Genomic DNA, 27054 nt, shown 5'->3' on the forward strand with positions numbered 1-27054 from the left:
GCCTGAGTATGTATTTCCTAACTCAGTGTATTGTGTTATATCAAGGTGTTTTGTTTTTTTTTTTTTCCATCAAAGTAGTTGCTTTTCATTTTAATCCATAATACAAAAGTATACAAGTCAAAGTTCAGCCCAACCTACTATGAACTGATTGCGAAAGTTAAGGAGAGATCTTTGGACTGTGAGTTTCATACATTTGGTTTAAGATTTAATTCAAGCAGGAACTAACCATGAATACCGTGAAAGGCTTCTGCATGCTTTTCATGCTGCATCTATGTCTCCTTGACTCTGGAAGGACGGACAAAGTTCTTGTATGGCCTGCGGATTTTAGTCACTGGATTAATTTACAAGTGATTCTAGAAGAACTTCACCTTCGTGGGCATGAGATAACTGTCCTGGTACCTTCACAAAATCTTCTGATTGATCATACCAAGATTCCCTACCATGTGGAGATCCTCCAGCTTTCAGTAACTGAAGAAACTTTCACGGAAGAGCTCAATACCATGCTCTATGAAGAAACTTTTGAATTGCCAAAACTCTCATGGTGGGAAAGGCAAATAAAACTGGCAAACTTAGACAGACAATTTTTATTAATAAACAAAAGAGTGTGTGACAGTGCTGTCAATAACAAGGAGCTACTCAGCAGGCTACAGGCAGCTAAGTTTGATGTCTGTATTGCTGACCCATTAAGTCTTTGTGGGGAACTGGTGGCTGAACTTCTGAATATTCCATTTATATACACTTTTCGATTTTTCTCTGGGAATGTCATTGAAAGACAGTGTGCTGGGCTTCCTATGCCTTCTTCATATGTTCCTGGTGTCACATCAAGACTGACAGACCAGATGACTTTTATACAGAGGCTGGAGAACTGGTTACTGTACACAGTGAGTGACATGCTATATACATATTATGTATTTCCAGAATGGGATGAATACTACAGCAAGGTTTTAGGTAAGAATAATATGTATATAATAACTACTCTTATATTCTATAAATAATGTAAACATTTGTCTGACTTATGAAAACTTACCAATGGCATTTTAGGGTGACCACATTGTTTTGAATGTAAAAATTAACATTCTCTCTCTCTCTTTCTTTTTTTTTTTTTTTTTTTTGGTTTTGTGTTATATGATTGAATCATAACATTCCCTCTTCTAAGGGATCTTGTCAACCCAAAGGTCAAATCCAGCTCTCCTGCATTGCAGGCTGATTCTTTACCATCTGAGCCACCAGGGGAACCTTGGGATATATCCAAGAAGGAATATTCTCTATATTTAAGCTTAAGGTTTTGGAGTGTCTGGAAAACCCAAATATGACAGTGTGCTTAATTTCTATAAACTTGGACTACTTCTCTGTACTCTTCCTTCTCCTCTTTCACAGCCTTATTTCTTTCTGATTAACCTGCTTTCCAAAGGCTTTATATCTGTGTTCTATGAAGGAATGCCTAATAGATGACCAGGTTTGCAATGTGATGAGCACAAAAGTAGAACAAATAAGTAATGTAGTTTGGTTTCATTTGGCCTTGTCTTCAAAAGTGTAAAAACAGAAGAATTCTTTTTCCTATAAGACCATGTTTCTAGATTTTTAACGCACTTCAGTGTTTTGTTCCTGTTGTTTTATTTAAGGTTAGAGGTCATTAGAAGTCAACTAGTGACTTTTGATACTGAGCACAAATTTTTTCTGTTTTAGCAAGCCCATTTACCCTTCTATTTTGCTTTTGAATAATTTATTTTTAGTATGTTTATGTGGTATGGTAATGACATTTTGCATAACAGGCAAATTACCTTTGAGAAGCAGTGCCTTTCATGTATTATTTAATTAGATTTTTTAAGATATTACCAATATGCAGCATTATATTAGTTTCACATGGTGACAAAATATTAGTCAATATTCAGCCCAGAAATGTATGGAAGATTTCATTTGAGCCAATCTGAGGATTATAACCCTGGAAAAAATCTGTCAGGAAGCTCTGAGGGATGCACTGCCCATTAGAAGTTAAAGAACTGTCATATATGTTTTTGAGGGAACAGGTTATACATGAAAGTGTTATACATCAGAACATTATGTTGCTAGTTTATGTAATCATAAACAGTGAGTAGTGGGTCATTGTGACCCCTTAAAAGATTAAGGGAAGAATGTTAGCTTATAATGAGCTACCTTGCTGGTGCCAGGAGGAAATTACTTTTTTTGTAGAGTAAACTTCCCGGTGTCTTCTGAGGGGATCTGGTTAATGTATAATGCAGAAACACAATGCACACTGAAATGGGGAGTGCCGGGCAGTGGCTCAACCGGTAGAGAAAGTTTTATGCAATATTTTGCTTGCCCAGACTTGAAATTATTTTGTTTCAACACAGGCATACAACAAAATGATTAGATATTTGTGCCTATTGTGAAATAATCACCAAATAACTCTAGATAATATCCATCACTACACATAAAAACACATGGTATTTATTTGAAAACTATTAATTTCTACTTCTGTTATTTCTGAGTTTGGACCCAAGTACTGCATTTCACACTCTTTTCTTGACGATGAGAGGCAGTCCCATTTCTTCTAAGTGATTCTTGCCCATGGTAGTATATACAATGGTCATCTGAATTAAATTCATCCATTTTAGTTCATTTTAGTTCACTGTTTCCTAAAATGTCTATGTTCACTCTTGCTATCTCCTTTTTGATCACTTCCAATTGATGTTGATTTGTGGGACAAACATTCCAGGTTCCTATGCAATATTCCTCTCACAGCATTGGACTTTACTTCCGTCACCAGCTACATATAAACCTGGACATTATTTTTGCTTTCGCTCTATCTCTTCATTGTGTCTGGAGTTATTTCTCCACTCTTTTCCAGTAGCATATTGGTCATCTGCTGACCTAGGGAGTTCATCTTTCAGTGTCATATCTTTTCACCCTTTTATACTGTTTGTGGGGTTCTCAAGGCAAGAATACTGAAGTGATTTTCCATTCTCTTGTCCAGTGTACCAGGTTTTGTCAGTACTTTCTGCTGTGACCCATTCATCTTGGGCAGCTTTACATAGCATGGCTCACAGTTTCATTGAATTAGACAAGGCTGTAGTCCCTGCGATCAATTTGGTTAGTCTTCTGTGTGTTTCATTGTGGTTTTCATTCTGTCTGCCCTCTGATGAAAAGGATAAGAGGCTTATGGAAGTTTCCTGATGGGAGAGGCTGTCTGTGGGGGAAACTGGGTTTTGTTCTGATGAGCAAGGACAAGTTCAATGAATCTTTAATCCAACTTTCTGCTTATGGGCAGGGCTGGATTCCTTCTCTGTTGTTTGGCCTGAGGCCAAACTTTCAACCCATGCCTCCACCAGAAACTCCTAGACACTCAAAGGCAAGTCTGGTTGGGTCTCCCACTGGCCTCCAAAGTTATCAACTTATTGGGGCTTCTCCTTTGCCCTTGAAATTGGGATATCTTTTATCTTTTTTTCTTTTAGTGGAATCCAACATTCTGTCCATGGTTGTACAGCAGCTAGTTGCAACTTTGGAGTTCACACAGGAGAAGATGAGCACTTGAATTTTATTCTGCCGTCTCGTTTGTTGATGTCCTTTTCATCATAGGGGACTGGAAGGCAAAAGCAGGAAGTCAAGAGAGAGCTGGAGTCACAGGCAAATTGGCCATGGAGTACACAACGAAGTGGGGCAAAGGCTAACAGAGTTTTGTCACAAGAAGGCAACGGTCATAACAAACACCTTCTTCAGCAGCACAAGAGAAGACTCTAAACATGGACATCACCAGATGCTCAACACCAAAATCAGATTGATTATATTCCTTGGAGTCAAAGATGGAGAAGAACTAAACAGTCAGCAAAAACAAGACTGTCAGCTGATTCTGGCTCAGATCATGAACTCCTTAATACCCATTTCAGACTTTAATTGAAAAACGTAGAGAAAACCACTGGACCATTCAGGTATGACCTAAATTAAATCCAGTGTGATTATACAGTAGAAATGACAAATAGATTTAAGGAATGAGATCTGATAGACAGAGTGCCTGAAACTAAGGACGGAGGTTCATGACATTGTACAGGGGAAAGTGATCAAGACTATCTCCAAGAAAAAGAAATGCAAAGGCAAAATGTCTGAGGAGTCATCACAATTAGCTGACAAAAGATGAGAAGCTAAAGGGAAAGGAGAAAAGAAAAAAGACATATCCATCTGGTTGCAGAGTTCCAAAGAATAGCAAGGAGAGATAAGAAAACCTTCCTAAGTGATCAGTTCAAAGAAATAGAGAAAGACAATACAATGGGAAACACTAGAGAGCTCTTCAAGAAAATTAGAGATACCAAGGCAATAGTTCATGCAAAGATGGGCACAATAAAGGACAGAAATGGTATGGACCTAACAGAAGCAGGAGATATTAAGAAGTGGTGACAAGAATACACAGAAGAACTGTATAAAAAAGATCCTCATGACCCAGATAACCACGATGGTGTGATCACTCACATAGAGCCAGATATCCTGGAGTCTGAAATTAAGTGGGCCTTAGGAAGCATCACTATGAACAAAGTTAGTGGGTTTGAGGACATTCCAGCTGAGCTATTTCAAGTCTTAAAAGATGATGATGTGAAAGTGCTGCATTCAATATGCCAGCAAATTTGGAAAAATCAACATTGGCAACAGGACTCAGAAAGATCAGTTTTCATTCCATTCCCAAAGAAAGGCAATGTCAAAGAATGCTCAAACTAAGGAAATTGCACTCATCTCACACGCTAGCCAAGTAATGCTGAATATTCTCAAAGCCAGGCTGCAACACTGTGGATATTCAAGCTGGATTTAGAAAAGGCCAAGGAACCAGAGATTAAATTGCCAATATCTGCTGGATCATAGAAAAATTGAGAGCTCCAGAAAAACGTCAAGTACTGCTTTATTGAAATATCAAAAAGTTGACTGTGTGGATTACAAAATAATGAAAAAATTCTTCAAGAGATGGGAATACCAGACCACCTTACCTGACTCCTGCAAAGCTTGTATGGAGGTCAGAAGAAACAGTAAGAATTGGAAATGGGACAACAGACTGGTTCCAAATAGGGAAAGGAGTTCATCAAGTCTGTATATCCTCTCCCTGCTTGTTTGAATTATATGCAGAGTACATCATGAAAAATGCCAGGATGGATGAAGCACAAGCTGGAATCTAGCTTGCCAAGAGAACTACCAATAACCTCAGATATGCACATGACACCACCCTTATGGCAGAAAGTGAAGAAGAATACCAGAACTACTTGATGAAGGTGAAAAAGGAGAGTGAAAAATTGGTTTAACACAATATTAAAAAACTGAAGATCATGGCATCTGGTCCCATCACTTCATGGAAAAAGATGGGGGTAACAATGGAAACAGTGAGAGATTTTATTTTCTTGGGTTCCAAAATCACTGCAGATAATGACTGCAGCCATTAAATTAAAAGACCCTTACACTTTGGAAGAAAAGCCTAGACAGCATATTAAAAAGCAGAGACATTACTTAGGCAACAAAGGTCCATATAGTCAAAGCTATGGTTTGACCAGTAGTTTTATATTGATGCTACAGTTGGACCATAAAGAACGCTGATCATGGAAGCATTGATGTTTTTGAACTGTGGTGTTGGAGAAACATCTTGAGAGTCCCTTAGACTGCAACCAGATCAAACTAGTCAATCCTAAAGGAAATCAATCCTGAGTATTCATTGGAAGGACAGATGCTGAAGATGAAACTCCAATATTTTAGCCACCTGATGTGAAGAACTGACTTACTAGAAAAGATCCTGATCCTGGGCAAGATTTAAGGCAGGAGGAAATGGGGATGACAGAGGATCAGCTGTTTGGATGGAACCACCTTCTCAGTGGACATGAGTTTGAGCAGGTTCTGGGAGATGGTGAAGGATAGGAAAGCCTGGATTGCTACAGGTCATGGTGCTGTGAAAATTAGGACAAGAATGAGTGACAAAAACAATAACCACACCTACACAGACATAGGGTTTGCAAATATTTCTTTCTATTTTCATAGGCTGCCTTCTTGTTTATCGAACATTTCTCTTTCTGTGCAGTGTGCAGCGGCCGCTAGTTGGAAGTTTACCTAGTTCATTTTTTGATTTTGCTACTTATACTTTCAGTTTAGTTCAGTAGCTCAGTCATGTCCGATTTTTTGAAATCCCATGGATAGCAGCATGCCAGGTTTCCGTGTACATCACCCTTAGCCTACGCAAAATCACGTCCATAGAGCCGGTTCTGCCATCCAACCATCTCATCTTCTGTCATCCACTTCTTTTCCTGCCTTCAGTCTTGCCCAGCATCAGGTTCATTTCCAGTGAGCCCTTTGCATCAGGTGGCCAACATATTGGAGCTCCAGCTTCAGCGTCATTTCTTCCAATGAATATCCAGGACTGATTTCCTCTAGGAATGACGGGTTTGATTTCCTTGCAATCCAAGGTATGCCCAAGAGTTTGTTCCAACAGCACAGTCAAAAGCATCCATTATTCAGCGCTCAGTTTTCTTTACAGTCCAAATCTCACATTCATACATGACTATTGGAAAAAGCATAGCTTTGATTAGATGGCCCTATATCAGAAAAGTAATGTCTCTGGATTTTAATATGCTGTCTAGTTTTGTCATAGCTTTTCTTCCAAGAAGCAAGCATCTTTTAATTTCACGGCTGTACCCACGATCTACAATGATTTAGGAGGCCCCCAAAATAAAGTCTCCCAGTGTTTCCATTGTTTCACCATCAGTTTGCCATTAGGTTATGGGACGAGATGCTATGATCCTCATTTTTTGAATGTTGAGTTTTAAGACAACTTTTTCACTTTCCTCATTAGCTTTCATGAAGGGGCTCCTCAGTTACTGTTGACTTTCTGCCAGAACGTTGGTGTCATTTGCATATCTGAGGTTATTGATATATGTCCCTGCCATCTTCATTCCAGCTTGTGCTTCATCCATCCTGGCACTCTTCAACATGAACTCTGCATATAAATTAAATAAGCAGGGTGGCAATATGCAGTGTTGACATATTCCGTTCCCTATCTGGAACAAGTCTGTTTTTCCATATCCAGTTCTAACTGTTGCTTCTTCATCTGCACACAGATGTCTCAGGAGGCAAGTACAGTGGTATGATCTTCCTATCTCCTGAATAATTTTTCCATTACTTTTTTTTTTTTTTTTTAATTTTTATTTTTCAGTGGGTTTTGTCATACATTGATATGAATCAGCCATGGAGTTACACGAATTCCCCATCCCGGTCTCCCATCCCACCTCCCTCTCCACCCGATTCCTCTGGATCTTCCCAGCCCAACAGGCCCGAGCACTTGACTCATGCCTCCCACCTGGGCTGGTGGTCTGCTTCACCATAGATAATATACATGCTGTTCTTTCAAAACATCCCACCCTCCCCTTCTCCCACAGAGTTCAAAAGTCTGTTCTGTACTTCTGCGTCTCTTCTTCTGCCCTGCATATAGGGCCATCGTTACCATCTTTCTAAATTCCGTATATATCTGTTAGTATACTGTAATGTTCTTTATCTTTCTGGCTCACCTCACTCCAGTTTCATCCATCTCATTAGAACTGATTCAAATGAATTCTTTTTAACGGCTGAGTAATATTCCATGGTGTATATGTACCACAGCTTCCTTATCCATTCATCTGCTGATGGGCATCTAGGTTGCTTCCATGTCCTGGCTATTATAAACAGTGCTGCCATGAACATTGGGGTGCATGTGTCTCTTTCAGATCTGGATTCCTCAGTGTGTATGCCCAGAAGTGGTATTGCTGGGTCATATGGCAGTTCTATTTCCAGTTTTTAAAGAAATCTCCACACTGTTTTCCATAATGGCTGTACTAGTTTGCATTCCCACCAACAGTGTAAGAGGCTTCCCTTTTCTCCACACCCTCTCCAGCATTTATTGCTTGTAGACTTTTGGATAGCAGCCATCCTGACTGGCGTGTATTGGTACCTCATTGTGGTTTTGATTTGCATTTCTCTGATAATGAGTGATGTGGAGCATCTTTTCATGTGTTTGTTAGCCATTTGTATGTCTTCTTTGGAGAAATGTCTGTTGAGTTCTTTGGCCCATTTTTTGTTTGGGTCATTTATTTTTCTGGAATTGAGCTTCAGGAGTTGCTTGTATATTTTTGAGATTAATCATTTGTCTGTTTCTTCATTTGCTATTATTTTCTCCCAATCTGAGGGCTGTCTTTTCACCTTACTTATAGTTTCCTTTGTTGTGCAAAAGCTTTTAATTTTCATTAGGTCCCATTTGTTTATTTTTGCTTTTATTTCCAATATTCTGGGAGGTGGGTCATAGAAGATCTTGCTGTGATTTATGTCAAAGAGTGTTTTGCCTAGGTTCTCCTCTAGGAGTTTTATAGTTTCTGGTCTTACATTTAGATCTTTAATCCATTTTGAGTTTATTTTTGTGTATGGTGTTAGAAAGTGTTCTAGTTTCATTCTTTTACAAGTGGTTGACCAGTTTTCCCAGCACCACTTGTTAAAGAGATTGTCTTTTTTCCATTGTATATCCTTGCCTCCTTTGTCAAAGATAAGGTGTCCATAGGTTCGTGGATTTATCTCTGGGCTTTCTATTCTGTTCCATTGATCTATATTTCTGTCTTTGTGCCAGTACCATACTGTCTTGATGACTGTGGCTTTGTAGTAGAGTCTGAAGTCAGGCAGGTTGATTCCTCCAGTTCCATTCTTCTTTCTCAAGATTACTTTGGCTATTCGAGGTTTTTTGTATTTCCATACAAATTGTGAAATTATTTGTTCTAGTTCTGTGAAAAATATCGTTGGTAGCTTGATAGGGATTGCATTGAATCTATAGATTGCTTTGGGTAGAATAGCCACTTTGACAATATTGATTCTTCCAATCCATATACACGGTATGTTTCTCCATCTGTTTGTGTCCTCTTTGATTTCTTTCATCAGTGTTTTGTAGTTTTCTGTGTATAGGTCTTTTGTTTCTTTAGGTAGATATACTCCTAAGTATTTTATTCTTTTTGTTGCAATGGTGAATGGTATTGTTTCCTTAATTTCTCTTTCTGTTTTTTCATTGTTAGTATATAGGAATGCAAGGGATTTCTGTGTGTTAATTTTATATCCTGCAACTTTACTATATTCATTGATTAGCTCTAGTAATTTTCTGGAAGAGTCTTTAGGGTTTTCTACGTAGAGGATCATGTCATCTGCAAACAGCGAGAGTTTCACTTCTTCTTTTCCTATCTGGATTCCTTTTACTTCTTTTTCTGCTCTGATTGCTGTGGCCAAAACTTCCAACACTATGTTGAATAGTAGTGGTGAGAGTGGGCATCCTTGTCTTGTTCCTGATTTCAGAGGAAATGCTTTCAATTTTTCACCATTGAGGGTGATGCTTGCTGTGGGTTTGTCATATATAGCTTTTATTATGTTGAGGTATGTTCCTTCTATTCCTGCTTTCTGGAGAGTTTTAATCATAAATGAGTGTTGAATTTTGTCAAAGGCTTTCTCTGCATCTATTGAGATAATCATATGGTTTTTATCTTCCAATTTGTTAATGTGGTGTATTACGTTGACTGATTTGCGGATATTAAAGAATCCTTGCATTCCTGGGATAAAGCCCACTTGGTCATGGTGTATGATTATTTTAATATGTTGTTATATTCTGTTTGCTAGAATTTTGTTAAGGATTTTTGCATCTATGTTCATCAGTGATATTGGCCTGTAGTTTTCTTTTTTTGTGGCATCTTTGTCTGGTTTTGGAATTAGTGTGATGGTGGCCTCATAGAATGAGTTTGGAAGTTTACCTTCATTTGCAATTTTCTGGAAGAGTTTGAGTAAGATGGGTGTTAGCTCTTCTCTAAATTTTTGGTAGAATTCAGCTGTGAAGCCATCTGGTCCTGGGCTTTTGTTTGCTGGAAGATTTCTGATTACAGTTTCGATTTCCTTGCTTGTGATGGCTCTGTTAAGATCTTCTATTTCTTCCTGGTTCAGTTTTGGAAAGTTATACTTTTCTAAGAATTTGTCCATTTCATCCAAGTTGTCCATTTTATTGGCATAGAGCTGCTGGTAGTAGTCTCTTATGATCCTTTGTATTTCAGTGTTGTCTGTTGTGATCTCTCCATTTTCATTTCTAATTTGGTTAATTTGGTTCTTCTCTCTTTGTTTCTTAATGAGTCTTGCTAATGGTTTGTCAATTTTGTTTATTTTTTCAAAAAACCAGCTTTTAGCTTTGTTGATTTTTGCTATGGTCTCTTTAGTTTCTTTTGCATTTATTTCTGCCCTAATTTTTAAGATTTCTTTCCTTCTGCTAACCCTGGGGTTCTTCATTTCTTCCTTCTCTAATTGCTTTAGGTGTAGAGTTAGGTTATTTATTTGGCTTTTTTCTTGTTTCTTGATGTAAGCCTGTAATGCTATGAATCTTCCCCTTAGCACTGCTTTTACAGTGTCGCATAGGTTTTGGGTTGTTGTGCTTTCATTTTCATTCGTTTCTATACATATTTTGATTTCTTTTTTGATTTCTTCTATAATTTGTTGGTTATTCAGAAGCGTGTTATTTAGCCTCCATATGTTTGAATTTTTAACAATTTTTTTTTCCTGTAATTGAGATCTAATCTTACTGCACTGTGGTCAGAAAAGATGACTGGAATGATTTCAATTTTTTTGAATTTTCCAAGACCAGATTTATGGCCCAGGATGTGATCTATTCTGGAGAAGGTTCCGTGTGCACTTGAGAAAAAGGTGAAGTTGATTGTTTTGGGGTGAAATGTCCTATAGATATCAAGTAGGTCTAGCTGGTCCATTGTATCATTTAAGGTTTGTGTTTCCTTGTTGATTTTCTGTTTAGTTGATCTATCCATAGTTGTGAGTGGGGTATTAAAGTCTCCCAATATTATTGTGTTACTATTAATTTCCTCTTTCATACTTGTTAGCGTTTGCCGCACATATTGCGGTGCTCCTATGTTGGGTGCATATATATTTATAACTGTTATATCTTCTTCTTGGATTGATCCTTTGATCATTATGTAGTGTCCTTCTTTGTCTCTTTTCACATGCTTTATTTGAAAGTCTATTTTATCTGATATGAGTATTGCGACTCCTGCTTTCTTTTGGTCTCCGTTTGCGTGAAATATTTTTTTCCAGCCCTTCACTTTTAGTCTGTATGTGTCTCTGTTTTTGAGGTGGGTCTCTTGTAGACAGCATATATAGGGGTCTTGTTTTTGTATCCATTCAGCCAATCTTTGTCTTTTGGTTGGGGCATTCAACCCATTTACATTTAAGGTAATTATTGATAGGTGTGGACCCGTTGCCATTTACTTTGTTGTTATGGGTTCACGTTTATTCAACCTTTCTGCATTTCCTGTCTAGAGAAGATCCTTTAGCATTTGTTGAAGAGCTGGTTTGGTGGTGCTGAATTCTCTCAGCTTTTGCTTGTCTGTAAAGCTTTTGAATTCTCCTTCGTATCTGAATGAGATCCTTGCTGGGTACAGTAATCTAGGTTGTAGGTTATTCTCTTTCATTACTTTCAGTATGTCCTGCCATTCCCTTCTGGCCTGGAGGGTTTCTATTGATAGATCAGCTGTTATCCTTATGGGAATCCCTTTGTGTGTTATTTGTTGTTTCTCCCTTGCTGCTTTTAGTATTTGTTCTTTGTGTTTGATCTTTGTTAATTTGATTAATATGTGTCTTGGGGTGTTTCGCCTTGGGTTTATCCTATTTGGGACTCTTTGGGTTTCTTGGACTTGGGTGGCTATTTCCTTCCCCATTTTAGGGAAGTTTTCAGCTATTATCTCCTCGAGTATTTTCTCATGGCCTTTCTTTTTGTCTTCTTCTTCTGGGACTCCTATGATTCGAATATTGGGGTGTAATCCACACAGTCAAAGGCTTTGAGATAGTGCATAAAGCAGAAGTAGATGTAGTAGTGGTACAGGAGAGTGAAAAAGTTAGCTTGAAACTCAACATTCAGTAAACTAAGATCATTGCATCCAATCCCAACACTTCATGGCATATAGATAGGTAAACAGGGGAAACAGTGAGATACTTTAATTTTGGAGTCTTCAAAATAACTGCAGGTGGTGACTGCAACCATGAGATTAAAAGAATGCTTGTCCCTTGAAAGAAAAATTATGACCAACCTAGACAGCTTATTAAAATGCAGAGACATTACTTTGCCAACAAAAGTCCATCTAGTCAAAACTATGGGCTTTTCAGTAGTAATTTATGGATGTCAGAGTTGGACTATAAAGAAATCTGAGCACCAAAAAATGGATGCGTTTTAACTATGGTGTTGGAGAAGACTCTTGAGAGTCCCTTGGATTACACGGAGATCCAACCAGTCCATCTTAAAGGAAATCAATCCTGAATATTTGTTGGAAGGACTGATGCTCAAGCTGAAACTCCAATACTTTGGTCACATGATGCGAAAAACTGACTCATTTTAAAAGACCCTGATGCTGGGAAAGATTGAAGGCAGGAGGAGAAGGGGACATCAGAGGATGAGATGGTTGGGTGGCATCAACGACTCAATGGACATGAGTTTGAGTATCTCTGGGAGTTGGTGATGGACAGGCAGGCCTGGCATGTTGAAGTCCGTGGAGTCACAAAGAGTCAGACATGAATGACTGACAGAACTGAACTGAATTGATGCAATCTTCTTTACAGCATCAGAGTTACTTCGATCACCAGTCGCATTTACACTTGGGCGTTGTTTTTATTTTGGTCCATCACTTCATTCTTTCTGGAGCTATTTCTCTACTCTTCTCCAGTAGCATATTGGGCACCTACTGGCCTGAGGTATTCAACTTTCAGTTTCATATCTTTCTGACTTTTCATATTGCTTGTGGCATTCTCAAGGAAAGAATGTTGTTGATGTGGTTTGCCATTCCCTTCTTCAGTGGACTATGTTTTGTCAGAACTTTCCATCATGACCTCTCCATCTGTGTGGCCCTAAACGGCATGGCTCAGAGTTTTGTTGAATTAGACGAGGCTGTGGTCCATGTGATCAGTTTCATTAGTTCTATATCATTGTGGTTTTCATTCTGCCTGCCCTCTGATGAATAAGGATAAGAGGCTTATGAACCTTCCTGATGGGAGAGACTTGGATTACCATGATATTGAATGATTTGCCTTAGAAATGAACAGAGATCATTCTGGCACTTTTGAGATTGCATCAGTCTCACATTGATGGTTGGATGGCATCACCAACTCAATGGACATGGGTTTGGGTGGACTCCAGGAGTTGGTGATGGACAGGGAGGACTGACCTGCTGTGGGTCATGGGGTCACAAAGAGTCGGACACGACTGAGCAACTGAACTGAACTGAACTGATGGGAGAGCCTCAGTCAGTCAGTCAGTTCAGTTGCTCAGTTGTGGCCGACTGTTTGCGACCCCATGAATCACAGCATGCCAGGCCTCCCTGACCATCACCAACTCCTGGAGTTTACTCAGACTCGTGCCCATCGAGTCCGTGATGCCATCCAGCCATTTCATCCTCTGTCGTCCTATCCTCCTCCTGCCCCAAACCCCTCCCAGCATCAGGGTCCCTTCCAACGAGTCAACTCTTCCCATGAGATAGGCTAAGTATTGGAATTTCAGCTTCAGCATCAGTCCTTCCAATGAACACCCAGGACTGATCTGTTTCAGGATGGACTGGTTGTATCTCCTTGCACTACATGGGACTTTCAAGAGTCTTCTCTGACACCACAGTTCAAAGGTATTAATTTTCAGTGCTCAGCTTTCTTAACAGTCCAACTCTCACATCCATACATGACCACTGGAAAAATCATAGCCTTGACTAAACGGACCTTGGTTGGCAAAGTAATGTCTCTGCTTTTTAATATGCTATCTAGGTTGGTCATAACTTTCCTTCCAAGGAGTAAGCATATTTTAATTTCATGGCTGTAGTCACCATCTGCAGTGATTTTGGAGCCCAAAAAAATAAAGTCTGACACGGTTTCCACCGTCTCCCCATCTATTTCGCATGAGGTGGTGGGACCAGATGCCATGGTCTTAGTTTTCTGAATGTTGACATTTAAGCCAACTTTTTCACTCTCATCTTTCACTTTCATCAAGAGGCTTTTTAGTTCCTCTTCACTTTCTGCCATAAGGGTGGTGTCATCTGCATATCTGAAGTTATTGATATTTCTCCTGGCAATCTTAATTCCAGCTTGTGCTTCCTCCAGCCCAGCATTTCTCATGATGTACTCTGCATATAAGTTAAATAAGCAGGGTGACAATATACAGCCTTGACGTACTACTTTTCCTATTTAGACCCAGTCTGTTGGTCCATGTCCAATTTTAACTGTTGATTCCTGACCTACATACAGGTTTATCAAGAGGCAGGTCAGGTGGTCTGGTATTCCCATCTCCTTCAGAATTTTCCACAGATTATTGTGATCCACACAGTGGAAGGCTTTAGCGTAGTCAATAAAGCATAAATAAATGTTTATCTGGAACTCTCTTGCTTTTACGATGATCCAGCGGATGTTGACAATTTGATCTCTGCTTCCTCTGCCTTTTCTAAAACCAGCTTGAACATCTGGAAGTTCTTGGTTCACGTATTGCTGAAGGCTGGCTTGGAGAATTTTCAGCATTCTTTACTATCGTGTGAGATGAGTGCAATTGTGTGGTAGTTTGAGCATTCTTTGGGATTGCCTTTTTTAGGAATTGGAATGAAAAAGGACCTTTTTCAGTCCTTGGCCACTGCTGAGGTTTCCAAATTGCCTGGCATATTGAGTGCAGCACTTTCACAGCATCATCTTTCAGGATTTGAAATAGCTCAACTGGAATTCCATCACATTCACTAACTTTTTTCGTAGTGATGCTTTCTAAGGCCCACTTGACTTCACATTCCAGGATATCTGGCTCTAGGTGAGTGATCACATCATTGTGATTATCTGGGTCATGGAGATTTTTTTTTTGTACAGTTCTTCTGTGTATTCTTGCCACCTCTTCTTAATATCTACTGCTTCTGTTAGTTCCATACCATTTCTGTCCTTTATTGAGCCCATTTTTGCATGAAATGTTCCCTTGGTATCTCTAATTTTCTTGAAGAGATCTCTAGTCTTTCCCATTCTGTTGTTTTCCTCTATTTCTTTGCATTGATTGCTGAGGAAGCCTTTCTTATCTCTCCTGGCTATTCTTTGGAACTCTGCATTCAAATGGGAATATCTTTCCTTTTCTCCTTTGCTTTTTGCTTCTCTTTTTTTCACAGCTATTTGTAAGGCCTCCTCAGACAACCATTTTGCCTTTTTGCATTTCCTTTCCGTGGGGATGGTCTTGATCCCTGTCTCCTGTACAATGTCATGAACCTCTGTCCATAATTCATCAGGCTCTCTGTCTATCAGATCTAGTCCCTTAAATCTATTTCTCACTTCCACTGTATATTCATAAGGGGTTTGATTTAGGTAATAACTAAATGGTCTAGTGGTTTTCCATACGCTCTTCAATTTAAGTCTGGATTTGGCAATAAGGAGTTCATGATCTGAGCCACAGTCAGGGCCCTGTCTTGTTTTTGCTGAAGGAAAAGAGCTTGTCCATCTTTGGCTGCAAAGAATATAATCAATCTGATTTCAGTACTGACCATGGTGATGTCCATGTGTAGAGTCTTCTCTTGTATTGTTTGAAGAGGTTGTTTGCTATGACCAGTGAATTCTCTAGGCAAAACTCTATTAGCCTTTGCCCTGATTCATTCTGTACTCCAAGGCCAAATTTGCCAGTTACTCCAGGTGTTTCTTGACTTCCTATTTTGCATTCCAGTCCCCTATAATGAAAAAGACATCTTTTTTGGGTGTTAGTTCTAAAAGGTTTTGTAGGTCTTCATAGAACTGTTCAACTTCAGCTTCTTCAGCATCACTGGTTGGGGCATAGGCTTGGATTACCATGATATTGAATGGTTTGCCTTGGAAACGAGCAGAGATCTTTCTGTCTTTTTTGAGATTGCATCCAAGTACTGCATTTCAGACTCTTTTGTTTACTATGATGGATACTCCATTTCTTCTAAGAGATTCCTGCCCACAGCAATAGGTATAATGATTATCTGAGTTAAATTCACCCATTCCAGTCCGTTTTACTTCCCTGATTCCTAGAATGTCGACATTCACTCTTGCCATCTCCTGTTTGACCACTTCCAATTTGCCTTGATTCGTGCACTTAGCATTCCAGGTTCCTATGCAATATTGCTCTTTACAGCATTGGACCTTGCTTCTATCACCAGTTACATCCACAAGTGGGTGATGTTTTTGCTTTGGCTCCATCCCTTCATTCTTTCTGGAGTCATTTCTCCACTGATCTCCAGTAGTATATTGGGCACCTACCGATCTAGGGAGTTCCTCTTCCAGTATCCTATCATTTTGCCTTCTCATATTGTTCATGGGGTTCTCAAGGCGAGATTACTTAAGTGGTTTGCCATTCCCTTCTCCAGTGGACCACATTCTGTCAGACCTCTCCACCATGACCTTGGTTGACCCCACACGGCATGGCTTAGTTTCATTGAGTTAGACAAGATTGTGGTCCTGTGGTCAAGTTGGCTAGTTTTCTGTGATTATGGTTTTAGTGTGTCTGCCCTCTGATGCCCTCTCGCAACATCTACCGTCTTACATGGTTTTCTCTTTCCTTGGACAAGGGGTATCTTCTCACGGCCACCCCTCCTGACCTTGAACGTGGAGTAGCTCCTCTCGTTCCTCCTGCACCCCCGCAGCAGCCGTTCCTTGGAGGTGGGTTAGCTCTTCTCGGGCGGGGCCCCTGACCTCTGGGATGTGGTAGCTCTTCTAAGCCGCCGCCCCTGACCTTGGGTGTGGGGAAGATCTTCTCCGCCACTGCCTCTTACCTCGGACGTGGGGAGGCTCCTCTTGGCCACCGCTCCTGTGCTGTCGCAGCCTGGCACTCTCGGTCGCTACCCCTAACCTTGGGTGAGGGATAGTTCCTCACAGCCGCGCTTCCATGCGGTCCGTCACAGCCGGCGCGCTTCTGTGTGATCTGGAATAGGACCCTGTTTTTTCAGGAAATAATGACTTCCTGTCTATACCCTCTCTTGAGTTTGTAAATTAGCAAGAGAGTCTTGCTTTAAATGGCTACCTTCTCCAGGATAGGCTTTCCTTGTGTCTCAACTGGTAAAGAATCCACCTACATTGCGGGAGACCTGGGTTTGATCCCTGGGTTGGGAAGATCCCACGGAGAAGGGAAAGGTTACCCACTCCAGTATTCTGGCCTGGAGAATTCCTTGGACTGTGTAGGATGATGGGAGAGACTATTGTGGGGAAAACCAGGACTTGTTTTAATGGGTGGGGCCATGCTCAGTCAATCTTTAATCAAATTTTCTGCTGATGGGTGGAGCTGTATTACCTCCCTGTTGTTTCAGTTCAGTTCACTTCAGTTTGTTGTCTCAGTCATGTCTGACTTTGCAATCCCATCAACTGCAACACGCCAGGACTCCCTGTCCATCACAGCCTCCTGGAGTTTACTCAAGTTCATGTCCACTGAATCCGTGATGTCATCCAACCATCTCATACTCTGTCATCCCTTTCTCCTCTTGCCTTCAATCTTTCCTATCATCAGGGTCTTTTCAAATGACCGATTTTCACATCATGTTACCAAAGTATTGGTGTTTCAGCTTCAGCATCAGTCTTTCCAATGAATATTTGCTACTGATTTCCTTTAGGATGGACTGGTTGGATCTCCGTGCAGTCCTAGGGAGTCTCGAGGGCCTTCTCCAACACCACAGTTCAAAATTATCAGTTCTTCAGCACTCAACTTTCTTTATCATCCAACTCTCACATCCATGCATGACTACTGGAAAAACCATACCCTTGACTACATGGTTCTTTGTTGGCAAAGACATGTCTCTGCTTTTTAATATGCTGTCTTGCTTGGTCATAACTTTTCTTCCAAGGAGCAAGTGTCTTTTAATTTCAAGAATGCAGTCACCATCTGCAATGATTTTGGAGCCCACAAAATTGAAGCTCTCACTGTTTCCCTATCTGTTTACCATGAAGTGATGGAACCAGATGCCATTGTTGTACCCGGATCACGGAATCCCACCAAACACCACAAGAGCTGCGGATCGATGCAAAAGCAGTGAGGAACTTTATTACAAGCTCGAGCAGGGACTCCCTCCACACAACCTAATGGCCATACGGAGAGAGCCCCCAGTGATGGCGGCGATCTATTTTTATACCGTATAGTGGGGAAAACGGGAAGCTTAAGGGGATTGGTTAATTCTTTAACTAAAGATGACTTGTTAGCTACTGATTGGTGGGTTAGAGTAAGGGGGTGAGGGACTTCCTGTCCTCCCCTGATTGGCTCGTCGAGTTTCTTTGTCTTAAAGTTTTGTTTTCTCTCCTCGGAGAGGGGGTTTCACATTTCACATTTCCCCCTCTTCTAGTTTCTATGGAAGGCCCAATCATGGGTCTTTTACAGAGTCAACTATATCATCTGTGGAGACAGTCAAATATTGAGATCTGAGTAACATTAGGTTACAGGCAGTGCCTCTTCTCGACTTTTCCCGAACTCTTCTGGCTGGTGGTGGCTTATTAGTTCTGTATTTCTTATCAGGATCTCCTGTCATAAAACAACTCAAGCAAATGGTTACTATGGTGCCTGGCCAGGGTGGGAGGTTTCAATCAGTGTGCTTCCCCTAACAGCCATGATATTAGCTTTTTGAATGTTGAGCTTTAAGCCAACTTTTCGCTCTCCTCTTTCACTTTCATCACAAAGCTCTTTAGTTCTTCTTCACTGTCTGCCATAAGGGTGGTGTCATCTGCATATCTGAGACTATTGATATTTCTCTTGGCAATCTTGAGTCCAGCTTGTGGTTCATTCAGTCCAGCATTTCTCATGATGTACTCTGCATATAAGTTAAATAAGCAGGATGACATATACAGCCTTGACATACTCCTTTTCCTATTTGGAACCAGTCTGTTGTTCCATGTCCAGTTCTAACTGCTGCTTCTTGATCTGCATACAGATTTCTCAAGAGGCAAGTCAGGTGATCTGCTATTCCCATCTGTTTAAGAATATTCCACACTTGTTGTGATCCACACAATCACAGGCTTTAGCATAGTCAATAAAGCAGAAATAGATGTTTTTCTGGAATTCTCTTGCTTTTTCGATGATCCAGTGGATGTTGGCAATTTGATCTCTGGTTCCTCTGCCTTTTCTAAAACCAGCTTGAACATCTGGAAGTTCATGGTTCACATATTGCTAAAGCCTGACTTTGGGAATTTGGAGCATTACTTTGCTAGTGTGCGAGATGAATGCAACTGTGTTGTAGTTTGAGCAGTCTTTGGTATAGCGTTTCTTTAGGATTGCAATGAAAACGGACTTTTTCCAGTTCTGTGGCTGCTGCTGAGTTTTCCAAATTTACTGGCATATTGAGTGCAGCACCTTTCACAGCATCATCTTTCAGGATTTGAAATAGCTCAACTGGATTTCCATCACCACCACTAGCTTTGTTTGTAGCGATACTTCCTAAGGCCCACTTGACTTCATATTACAGAATATCTGGCTCTACATGAGTGATCACACCATCATGATTATCTGGATCATGAAGATCTTTTTTGTATACATCTTCTGCATATTCTTGCCACCTATTCTTAATATCTTCTGCTCCTATTAGGTTCATACCATTTTTTGTCTTTATCGAGCCCATCTTTACATGAAATGTTCCCTTGGTATCTCTAGTTTTCTTGAAGAGATCTCTAGTCTTTCCCTTTATGTTGTTTTCCTCTATTTCATTTCACTGATCCCCGAGGAAGGCTTTCTCATCTCTAATTGCTATTCTTTGGAACTCTCCATTCAGATGGATATAGCTTTCCTTTTCTCTCTCTCTCTCTCTCTCTCGCTCTCTCTTTTTTTTTTGCCTCTTTTCTTTTCACAGCTATTTGTAAGGCCTCCTTAGACTACCATTTTGCTTTCTTCCATTTCTATTCTTGGTGATGATCTTGATCTCTATCTGCTATACAATGTCAGGGACCTCCAAGCATAGTTCATCAGGCACTCTATCAGATTTAATCCCTTGAGTCTATTTCTCACTTCCACTGTATGATTGTAAGGGATTTGATTTAGGTCATACCTGAGTGGTCTAGTGACTTTCCCTACTTTCTTCAATTTAAGTCTGAATTTGGCCATCACGAGTTTATGATCTGAGCCACACTCAGCTCCCAGTCTTGCTTTGCTGACTGTATAGAGCTTCTTCATCTTTAACTGCAGAGAATATAACAAATCTGATTTTGGTTTTGACCATCTGGTGTTATGGATGTGTAGAGTCTTTTCTTGTGTTGTTGGAAGACGGTGTTTGCTATGAACAGTGCATTCTCTTGACAAAACTCTATTAACCTTTACCCTGCTTCATTCTGTACTACAACCCCAAACTTGCCGGTTACTACAGGTATTTCTTGAGTTTCTACTTTTGCATTCCAGTCCCCTATAATGAAAAGGACATCTTTTGGGGGTGTTAGTTCTAGAAGTTGTTGTAGGTCCTCATAGAACCGTTCAATTTAATCTTCCTCAGCATTGTCAGTCAGTCAGTTCAGTCACTCAGTTGTGTCAGACTCTGCGAACCCATGGCCAGCAGCATGTCTTGCCTCCCTGTCCATCTCCAAGTCCCGGAGTTACTCAAACTCATGTCCATTGAGTCGGTGATGCCATCCAGCCATCTCATCCTCTGTCGTCCCCTTCTCCTCTCACGTGCAATCTTTGCTAGCTTCAGGGTCTTTTCCAATGAGTCAGCTCTTCATATCAGGTGGCCAAAACCTTCAGCATTACTGGTCGTCAAGCCCATGCCTCCCTTGGAGACTCCTCAACACTCATAGGCAAGTCTGACTCAGTCTCTTGTGGAGACACTACTCATTTCTCCTGGCTGCTGTTGTGTGCAGGATTGTTTTCTGTGCTCTCCAAGTGTCTGTTTCTCCAATCCTGTGGAAGAACATTATAGGAAGTTCTATAATGACGTCCCACTAGTCTCCAAAATCATATTCCCTTGGGGTTCTCATCTGCTCAACAGCTCTATGGTGGGGCTAATGATGACTTCCTCCAAGATGGCTGATGCCATATGGTGCATGACACAGGTCTGCTGCAGTCATAGCCCCTGTCACTGCAGCAGGTCACTGCAGCAGGCCACTGCTGACCTGTACCTCTGCAGGAGACAATCAAACAATCAAGGGCAGTTCTGGCTCAGTTTCATTGGGACGTCTGCTTCTTGGTGTGCACAAGGTTTTGTTTGAGCCCTCCAAGCATCTCTGGCGAGCATGGAGTTTGATATTAACTGCAATTCCCCCCTCCTACTGTCTTGTTTGGGCTTCTCATTTGCCCTTGGACCTGGGGTATCTTCTTTTGGGGGAAATCCAACCTTCTCCTCTCTATGGTTGTTTAGCAACTACTTGCAATTTTGGAGTTCACACAGGAGACGATGAGTGCACATTCTTCTACTTCACCATCTTAATATCAAGATACAGTCCATGGAATTCTCCAGGCCAGAATATTGGAGTGGGTAGCCTTTCCCTTCTCCAGAGGATCTTCCTAACCCAGGGATCAATCTCAGGTCTCCCACATTGTAGGCGGATTCTTTACCAGCTGGGCCACCAGGTAGCCCACTTATACTTTGGTATCATATCTAAATTCACTGCCACGATGAATGTCAACAATTAGTCCCCTTTGTTTTCTTTGAGTAATTTTATGTTTTTAGGTCTTGTATTCAAGCGTCTTATCCATTTTAATATAATTTTGTAGTGGAGTAAGATCAGAGTCTAGTTTTATTCTTTTCTATGAGACTATCCTTTTATCTCTTTTAGCAAGAATTATTTAAAAAACTGTCTTCTTCCATTGAGTATCTTTGGCTTACTTATGAAATATTTGTAGACTACATATGCATGAGCTTATTGTTGGACTTTTGCTTCTGTTCTAATGGACCATGTGACTGTTTTTAAACTTGCATGTATTGTTTTGATTAATATAGCTTTATAATATATCTTAAAATCAGAGTGTGTGATGCCTACAGCTTTGTTTTTCTTTCTCAGGATTGATTTGTCTGTTTAGAACTTTTTCATTTTAATATGAATTTTTATTTTTTCCCTTGTTACTAGTTTTAACAGATGTATCTCTAATACCTTATCATTACTAAAAACTGTGTTTATTCCTAAAAAATAAAAGGGTATAGTTGTGATCTGTTATTTTATACAGCCACTTCATTTTTCCTTCTGTTGAGTGAAGCGCATAGCTCATTCGGTAAAGAATTCACCTGCAATGTAGGAGATCCCAGTTCTATTCCTAAGTCTGTAAGATCTGTTGGAGAAGGGAGAAGTTACTCACTCCAGTATTCTTGGACTTCCCTTGTGACTTGTTTGGTAAAGAATCCGCCTAAAATGTGGGAGACCTGGGTTCAATCCCTGGGTTGGAAAGATCCCCTGGAGAAGGGAAAGGCTACCCACTCCACTATTTTTACCTGGAGAGTTCCATGGACTGAATGGAATCTCTAAGAGTTGCTAATTATGGGATCGCTAAGAGTCGCACACGACTGAACAACTTTCACTTCACTTGAAAAAAGGGAGTGACAATAGGTCTATTCAATATTTCCTCTGCGAAATTACTCAACAACTCACAAACAACAAGAGTGCCTCTAACAAACTCTGCCGTCTGGCAATATATAATATGTTTTTTTTAAAAAAAAGGGGGCATATGACTTAATCAAGGTCGATATGTTGCACTGAAACTTCTGGGCATTTTGTGATGAAAACAGGTGCTTATATCTCTAGAAATGACCCTATAAAATGTGGGCAGAAACTATCACACATCCATGTTGAGAGTTCAAGCTACAAAAGGCAACACTGAGAAAAGATAACTTAAAATTTCATGAAAGCGACATTTACTGAGTCAAGGATTAAGCTTTGAATGATCTACAATTGGATTGAAGCTGTTTGTTTACTTCTGATCCCAGCAGTCTGACACTCATTTTAGGAACATCTTTTCTAGTGATAGAGTATTGCTCTTTCCCTGATTCTTCTGCAATTCTCAGCAACTTAGAATATTTTTGGTGGACTATACCAATAATCTGAGAGGAAGAGTAAAAACTTGGTAAATAGAAGAAACACATTTCTTTTTATTCTCATTGATATAAAAATGCTATAAGTTATAGATATAATTTAGCTATTCAGAATTTAAAATTTTCATTACATTATGTATTACAGATATGTTTTTCAAATTTTAAAAATATAATGCATAATTTATGAACTTTATCTACAAAATTATAAATATATTATATTAACATACATTCATACATATAAGATATATTAACATATAAGAAATATATGCATGAATATACATTTATGTATAAAATATAAATTAATAAATCATTTATAAAATTATTTATTAAAGCATGTCATCAGTTCAGTTCAGTCGCTCAGTCGTGTCTGACTCTTTGCGACCCCATGAAGCATAGCACACCAGTCCTCCCTGTCCATCACAAACTGCCCTTTGAGTCAGTGTTGCCATCCAGCCATCTCATCCTCTGTCGTCCCCTTCTCCTCCTGCCCCCAATCCCTCCCAGCATCGGGGTCCTTTCCAACGAGTCAACTCTTCGTATGAGGTGGCCAAAGTATTGCAGTTTCAGCTTCAGCATCAATCCTTCCAATGAACACCCAGGACATATCTCTTTCAGGATGGACTGGTTGGATCACCTTGAAGTCCAAAGGACTCTCAAGAGTATTCTCCAACACCACAGTTCAAAAGCATTAATTTTCTGGCATTCAACTTTCTTCACAATCCAACTCTCACATCCATACATGACCGCTGGAAAAACCATAGCCTTGTCCAGACGGAGCTTTGTTGGCAAAGTAATGTCTCTGCTTTTTAATATTCATAGCTATGTTCAAATAACTGATGAGAAAATAACCAAGAAAGACAGCATTCATCTAAAAACTTGAGAAACTCTTTATAAAACTTTCAGGAGATAAAGGAATTTTAGGAAAAGAGTAGTAGGCTAGATTAAAAAATGGTTAAAAAATACCCTATAGAGCAATAGAATCATGATTTGGGAGATGTTATTTTCTACCAAACAGAAATATAACAGTTTACAATTAACTTCAAAGTATATTATCTCAAGAGTTCAGAGTAAATTAAAAAATAAATGACAAAGTAAAACCTATCTACATTTTCCTAAAGATTTGTGCTGAGTATGAAAGTGGACATTGCCATTACCGAAAGAAAACCCTTCATTTATTGAGATTTGCCTTGATCTGTTATGCAGATACATCTTCCTAGGAGCTCAAAATCCCTTATATTTTCTAATCAAAACTTAGCACACTTAGAACATCAAGGAAAATATTCAAAAAAGCATGTGGTGAGAAACCAGATGGCTATGGTTTCCTCCTCGCAGTGACATGGAGCACATATTTCAAAAGGACACCACTGGGTAAGATTTGCTACAAAATAGAAATTATTTCACCTCCAGATTACTATGCAGTGCAATATTTTCACCAAGAGGATAAAATCTTGTAAAATAGGAAATTTCATTTACTATAGCAAAGGAGACAAATATTTTAAGAATTGTATTAAAACTATTCAGGATGTAATTAGTTGTGGAAACACACTTGAAAATAAGAGAAAAAAAGATGGGCAAAATGGAAGCTGGTTTTCAACATAATCAGAGGCTTTTGGAGCAATGAGGATGAGATAAATTGGAATTCCAGAAAAGAAGGTGTGACTCTACCACAGAAGGCTGAGAATCACTTCCCAACTTTCTTGTACTTAATAGAAGCACCTGAGTGGGCTCAGATTTAGATCAAGATGAAAGACTCCATTGACAGAGAGAATGCAACAGGCTTTTGGCCTTGCTCCATACTTAAATCTGTGTTTGAAAGTGAAAGTGAAAGTCGCTCAATCGTGTGCCATTCTTTGCGACCCCTTGGACTATACAAGTCCATGGAATTCTCCAGGCCAGAACACTGGAGTGGGTAGCCTTTTCCTTCTCAAGGGGATGTTTCCAACCCAGGGGTCGAACCCAGGTCTCTGGCATTTCAGGCGGATTCTTTACCAGCTGAATCAAAAGGGAAGCCCAAATCTGTGTTTACTTATTCACATTCTGACTATGTGTACTCTTGAGGGTAAAAGGCCAATTGATTTAACTTGGGTTGCATAGGCTCAGTATTGGTCTTTAAGAGTTTACTTAGAAAATTAGGTAAAGAAAGATATATCTCTCTTTTAAAATATCAGATGACTTTCCCTCTATTATCCTTCACTTTTATTCAGGAAAACCTACCACACTATGTGAGATTATGGGGAAAGCTGACATGTGGTTGTTTCGAAGTTTCTGGGATTTTGAATTTCCTCAACCTTACTTACCTAATACTGAATTTGTTGGAGGACTGCACTGCAAGCCTGCAAAACCCCTACCTAAGGTAATTAAATGTGCTTATTTTCCTACATGAATGAAGTGTGAAGTGTTAGTCATTCAGTCTTATCTGACTCTTTGCGACCCCATAGACTGTAGTCTGCCACGGTCTTCTGTCCACGGAATTTTCCAGGGAAGAATACTTGAGGGGAATTGCCATTCCTTTCTCCAGGGGATCTTCCAGACCCAGCTATGAGTATTTATCTCTTAAATGATTCCTGGTTTATTGTTAACAATATTTGATCCCCAAACAGGGAAAACAGACATAGAATTTAATGATCATTATTTTCTTAGACTATACACTACAGTAAGAAGGTGAGCCTTTATTTTGGATTTTGGATTATGTATTATTATCTGATGAAGTAGTCCTCAATATTTTCTTATCTTGTTCAAATTCCATTAACTGTTCATGAAAATGTGTTTTATATACATTCTAAAATATTTCCTAGTATCTTATGAATACTATGTGATAATTGAACATAAAGATATCATTATATCTTAAGTCAAATCATCTCTAAACAGTGTAATGGTTAACTTTAAGTGTTAACTTGCCTGACCAGGTAACCAGGTATTTAGACAAATTTTTCTAGAACTTATTGAGAAGCTATTTTTAGGTGAAATCAACTTTTAAAGATGTGGGCCTTGATTAAACTAATTACTCTCCATTATATGGGTAAGCCTCATTCCATTAATTGAAGATGTGGATTTAACAAAAGACTGAATTCTGCTATTAGGCAGCCTTCATACTTGAACTACAGCAGTGGCTCTTTGAGTCTCCAGCCTAACGTACTGTTCTGAAGATTAAATTTGACATCCTCCATAACCATGTGTGTGAGTGCTAAGAGATTTCAGTATTGTCTGAATATTTGCAACCCCATAGACTGCAATCTGGCAGATTTCTCTGTTCATGGCATTCTCCAGGGAAGACTGTTGGAATTGGTTGCCATTTTCTTCTCCAATAACCATGTGAGAAGTCCCTTAATATAAATATCTTCCCTGTCTTTCCATTTCATGCCTCACACACATTCTTTTGTGTGTGTGTGTGTGTGTGTGTGTGTTTTGTCATAGTTAACTGGCTTAGTTTTGCTAGTATTTAAGAAGAAGATGAAAATATTTATTTCATTATGATTATATATGTTGTTGTTCATTTTCAATTCAAAGCTATGTATTTCTAGTATATCCCGATAATCCTCAGAGTATGCTTTATAGGTATTTCTGCATTACTAGTCTGGTCAGGAGTTACATGGCTACCTCTTCGCTAACTGTATATGTGGAAGCTTATATAAAAATGTATATATAATCAAAGTAAAAGAAAATAGAAATTTAGAAAACAGAGAGAAGTAAATATACCAAAATTGTGTCGTTGTACTGACCATGATTCCGCAGAAAAAAAATGAAAAACCTTATTAGCATCTAAGGCTAAATTACAGCACCAGAGCTATTTAACTTAAAGATAGAAATTTGCTCTGCCAGTCTCTGCTGTGTAGACTTGAACAAATTACTTAACCTTACGGAGATAGATTTCCCATCTGTAAATGTATACATATCTCACAAAATCACCATATATCTAAGTTAACTGATACATGTAAAGAGCTCAGCAAATGGCAAAAGATAACAGTCAGTCAATAATTTGTAAACACAAATGGACAAGCACAAAGACACACACATACCTCATTATGCTTTACTAAATGAGTGAGTCTTTAATAATGATGATTTT

General features: G+C 39.5%; 1 protein-coding gene across 1 annotated transcript in view; it reads left to right on the forward strand.

The window, feature by feature from the left end:
* The first annotated feature begins 206 nt into the window (after positions 1-206).
* The window catches only part of LOC136152659 (UDP-glucuronosyltransferase 2C1-like), a 45113-nt gene continuing 18265 nt past the window's right edge, over positions 207-27054 (forward strand). The window contains exons 1-2 of the mRNA XM_065913974.1: positions 207-948; positions 25196-25344. Of these exons, the coding sequence (XP_065770046.1) occupies positions 228-948; positions 25196-25344 (870 nt within the window). The 5' untranslated portion in view covers positions 207-227. The remainder of the gene's footprint in view (positions 949-25195; positions 25345-27054) is intronic.

The sequence above is a fragment of the Muntiacus reevesi genome, chromosome 22 (genome assembly GCF_963930625.1).
Source record: "Muntiacus reevesi chromosome 22, mMunRee1.1, whole genome shotgun sequence".
Lineage (NCBI taxonomy): Eukaryota > Metazoa > Chordata > Mammalia > Artiodactyla > Cervidae > Muntiacus > Muntiacus reevesi.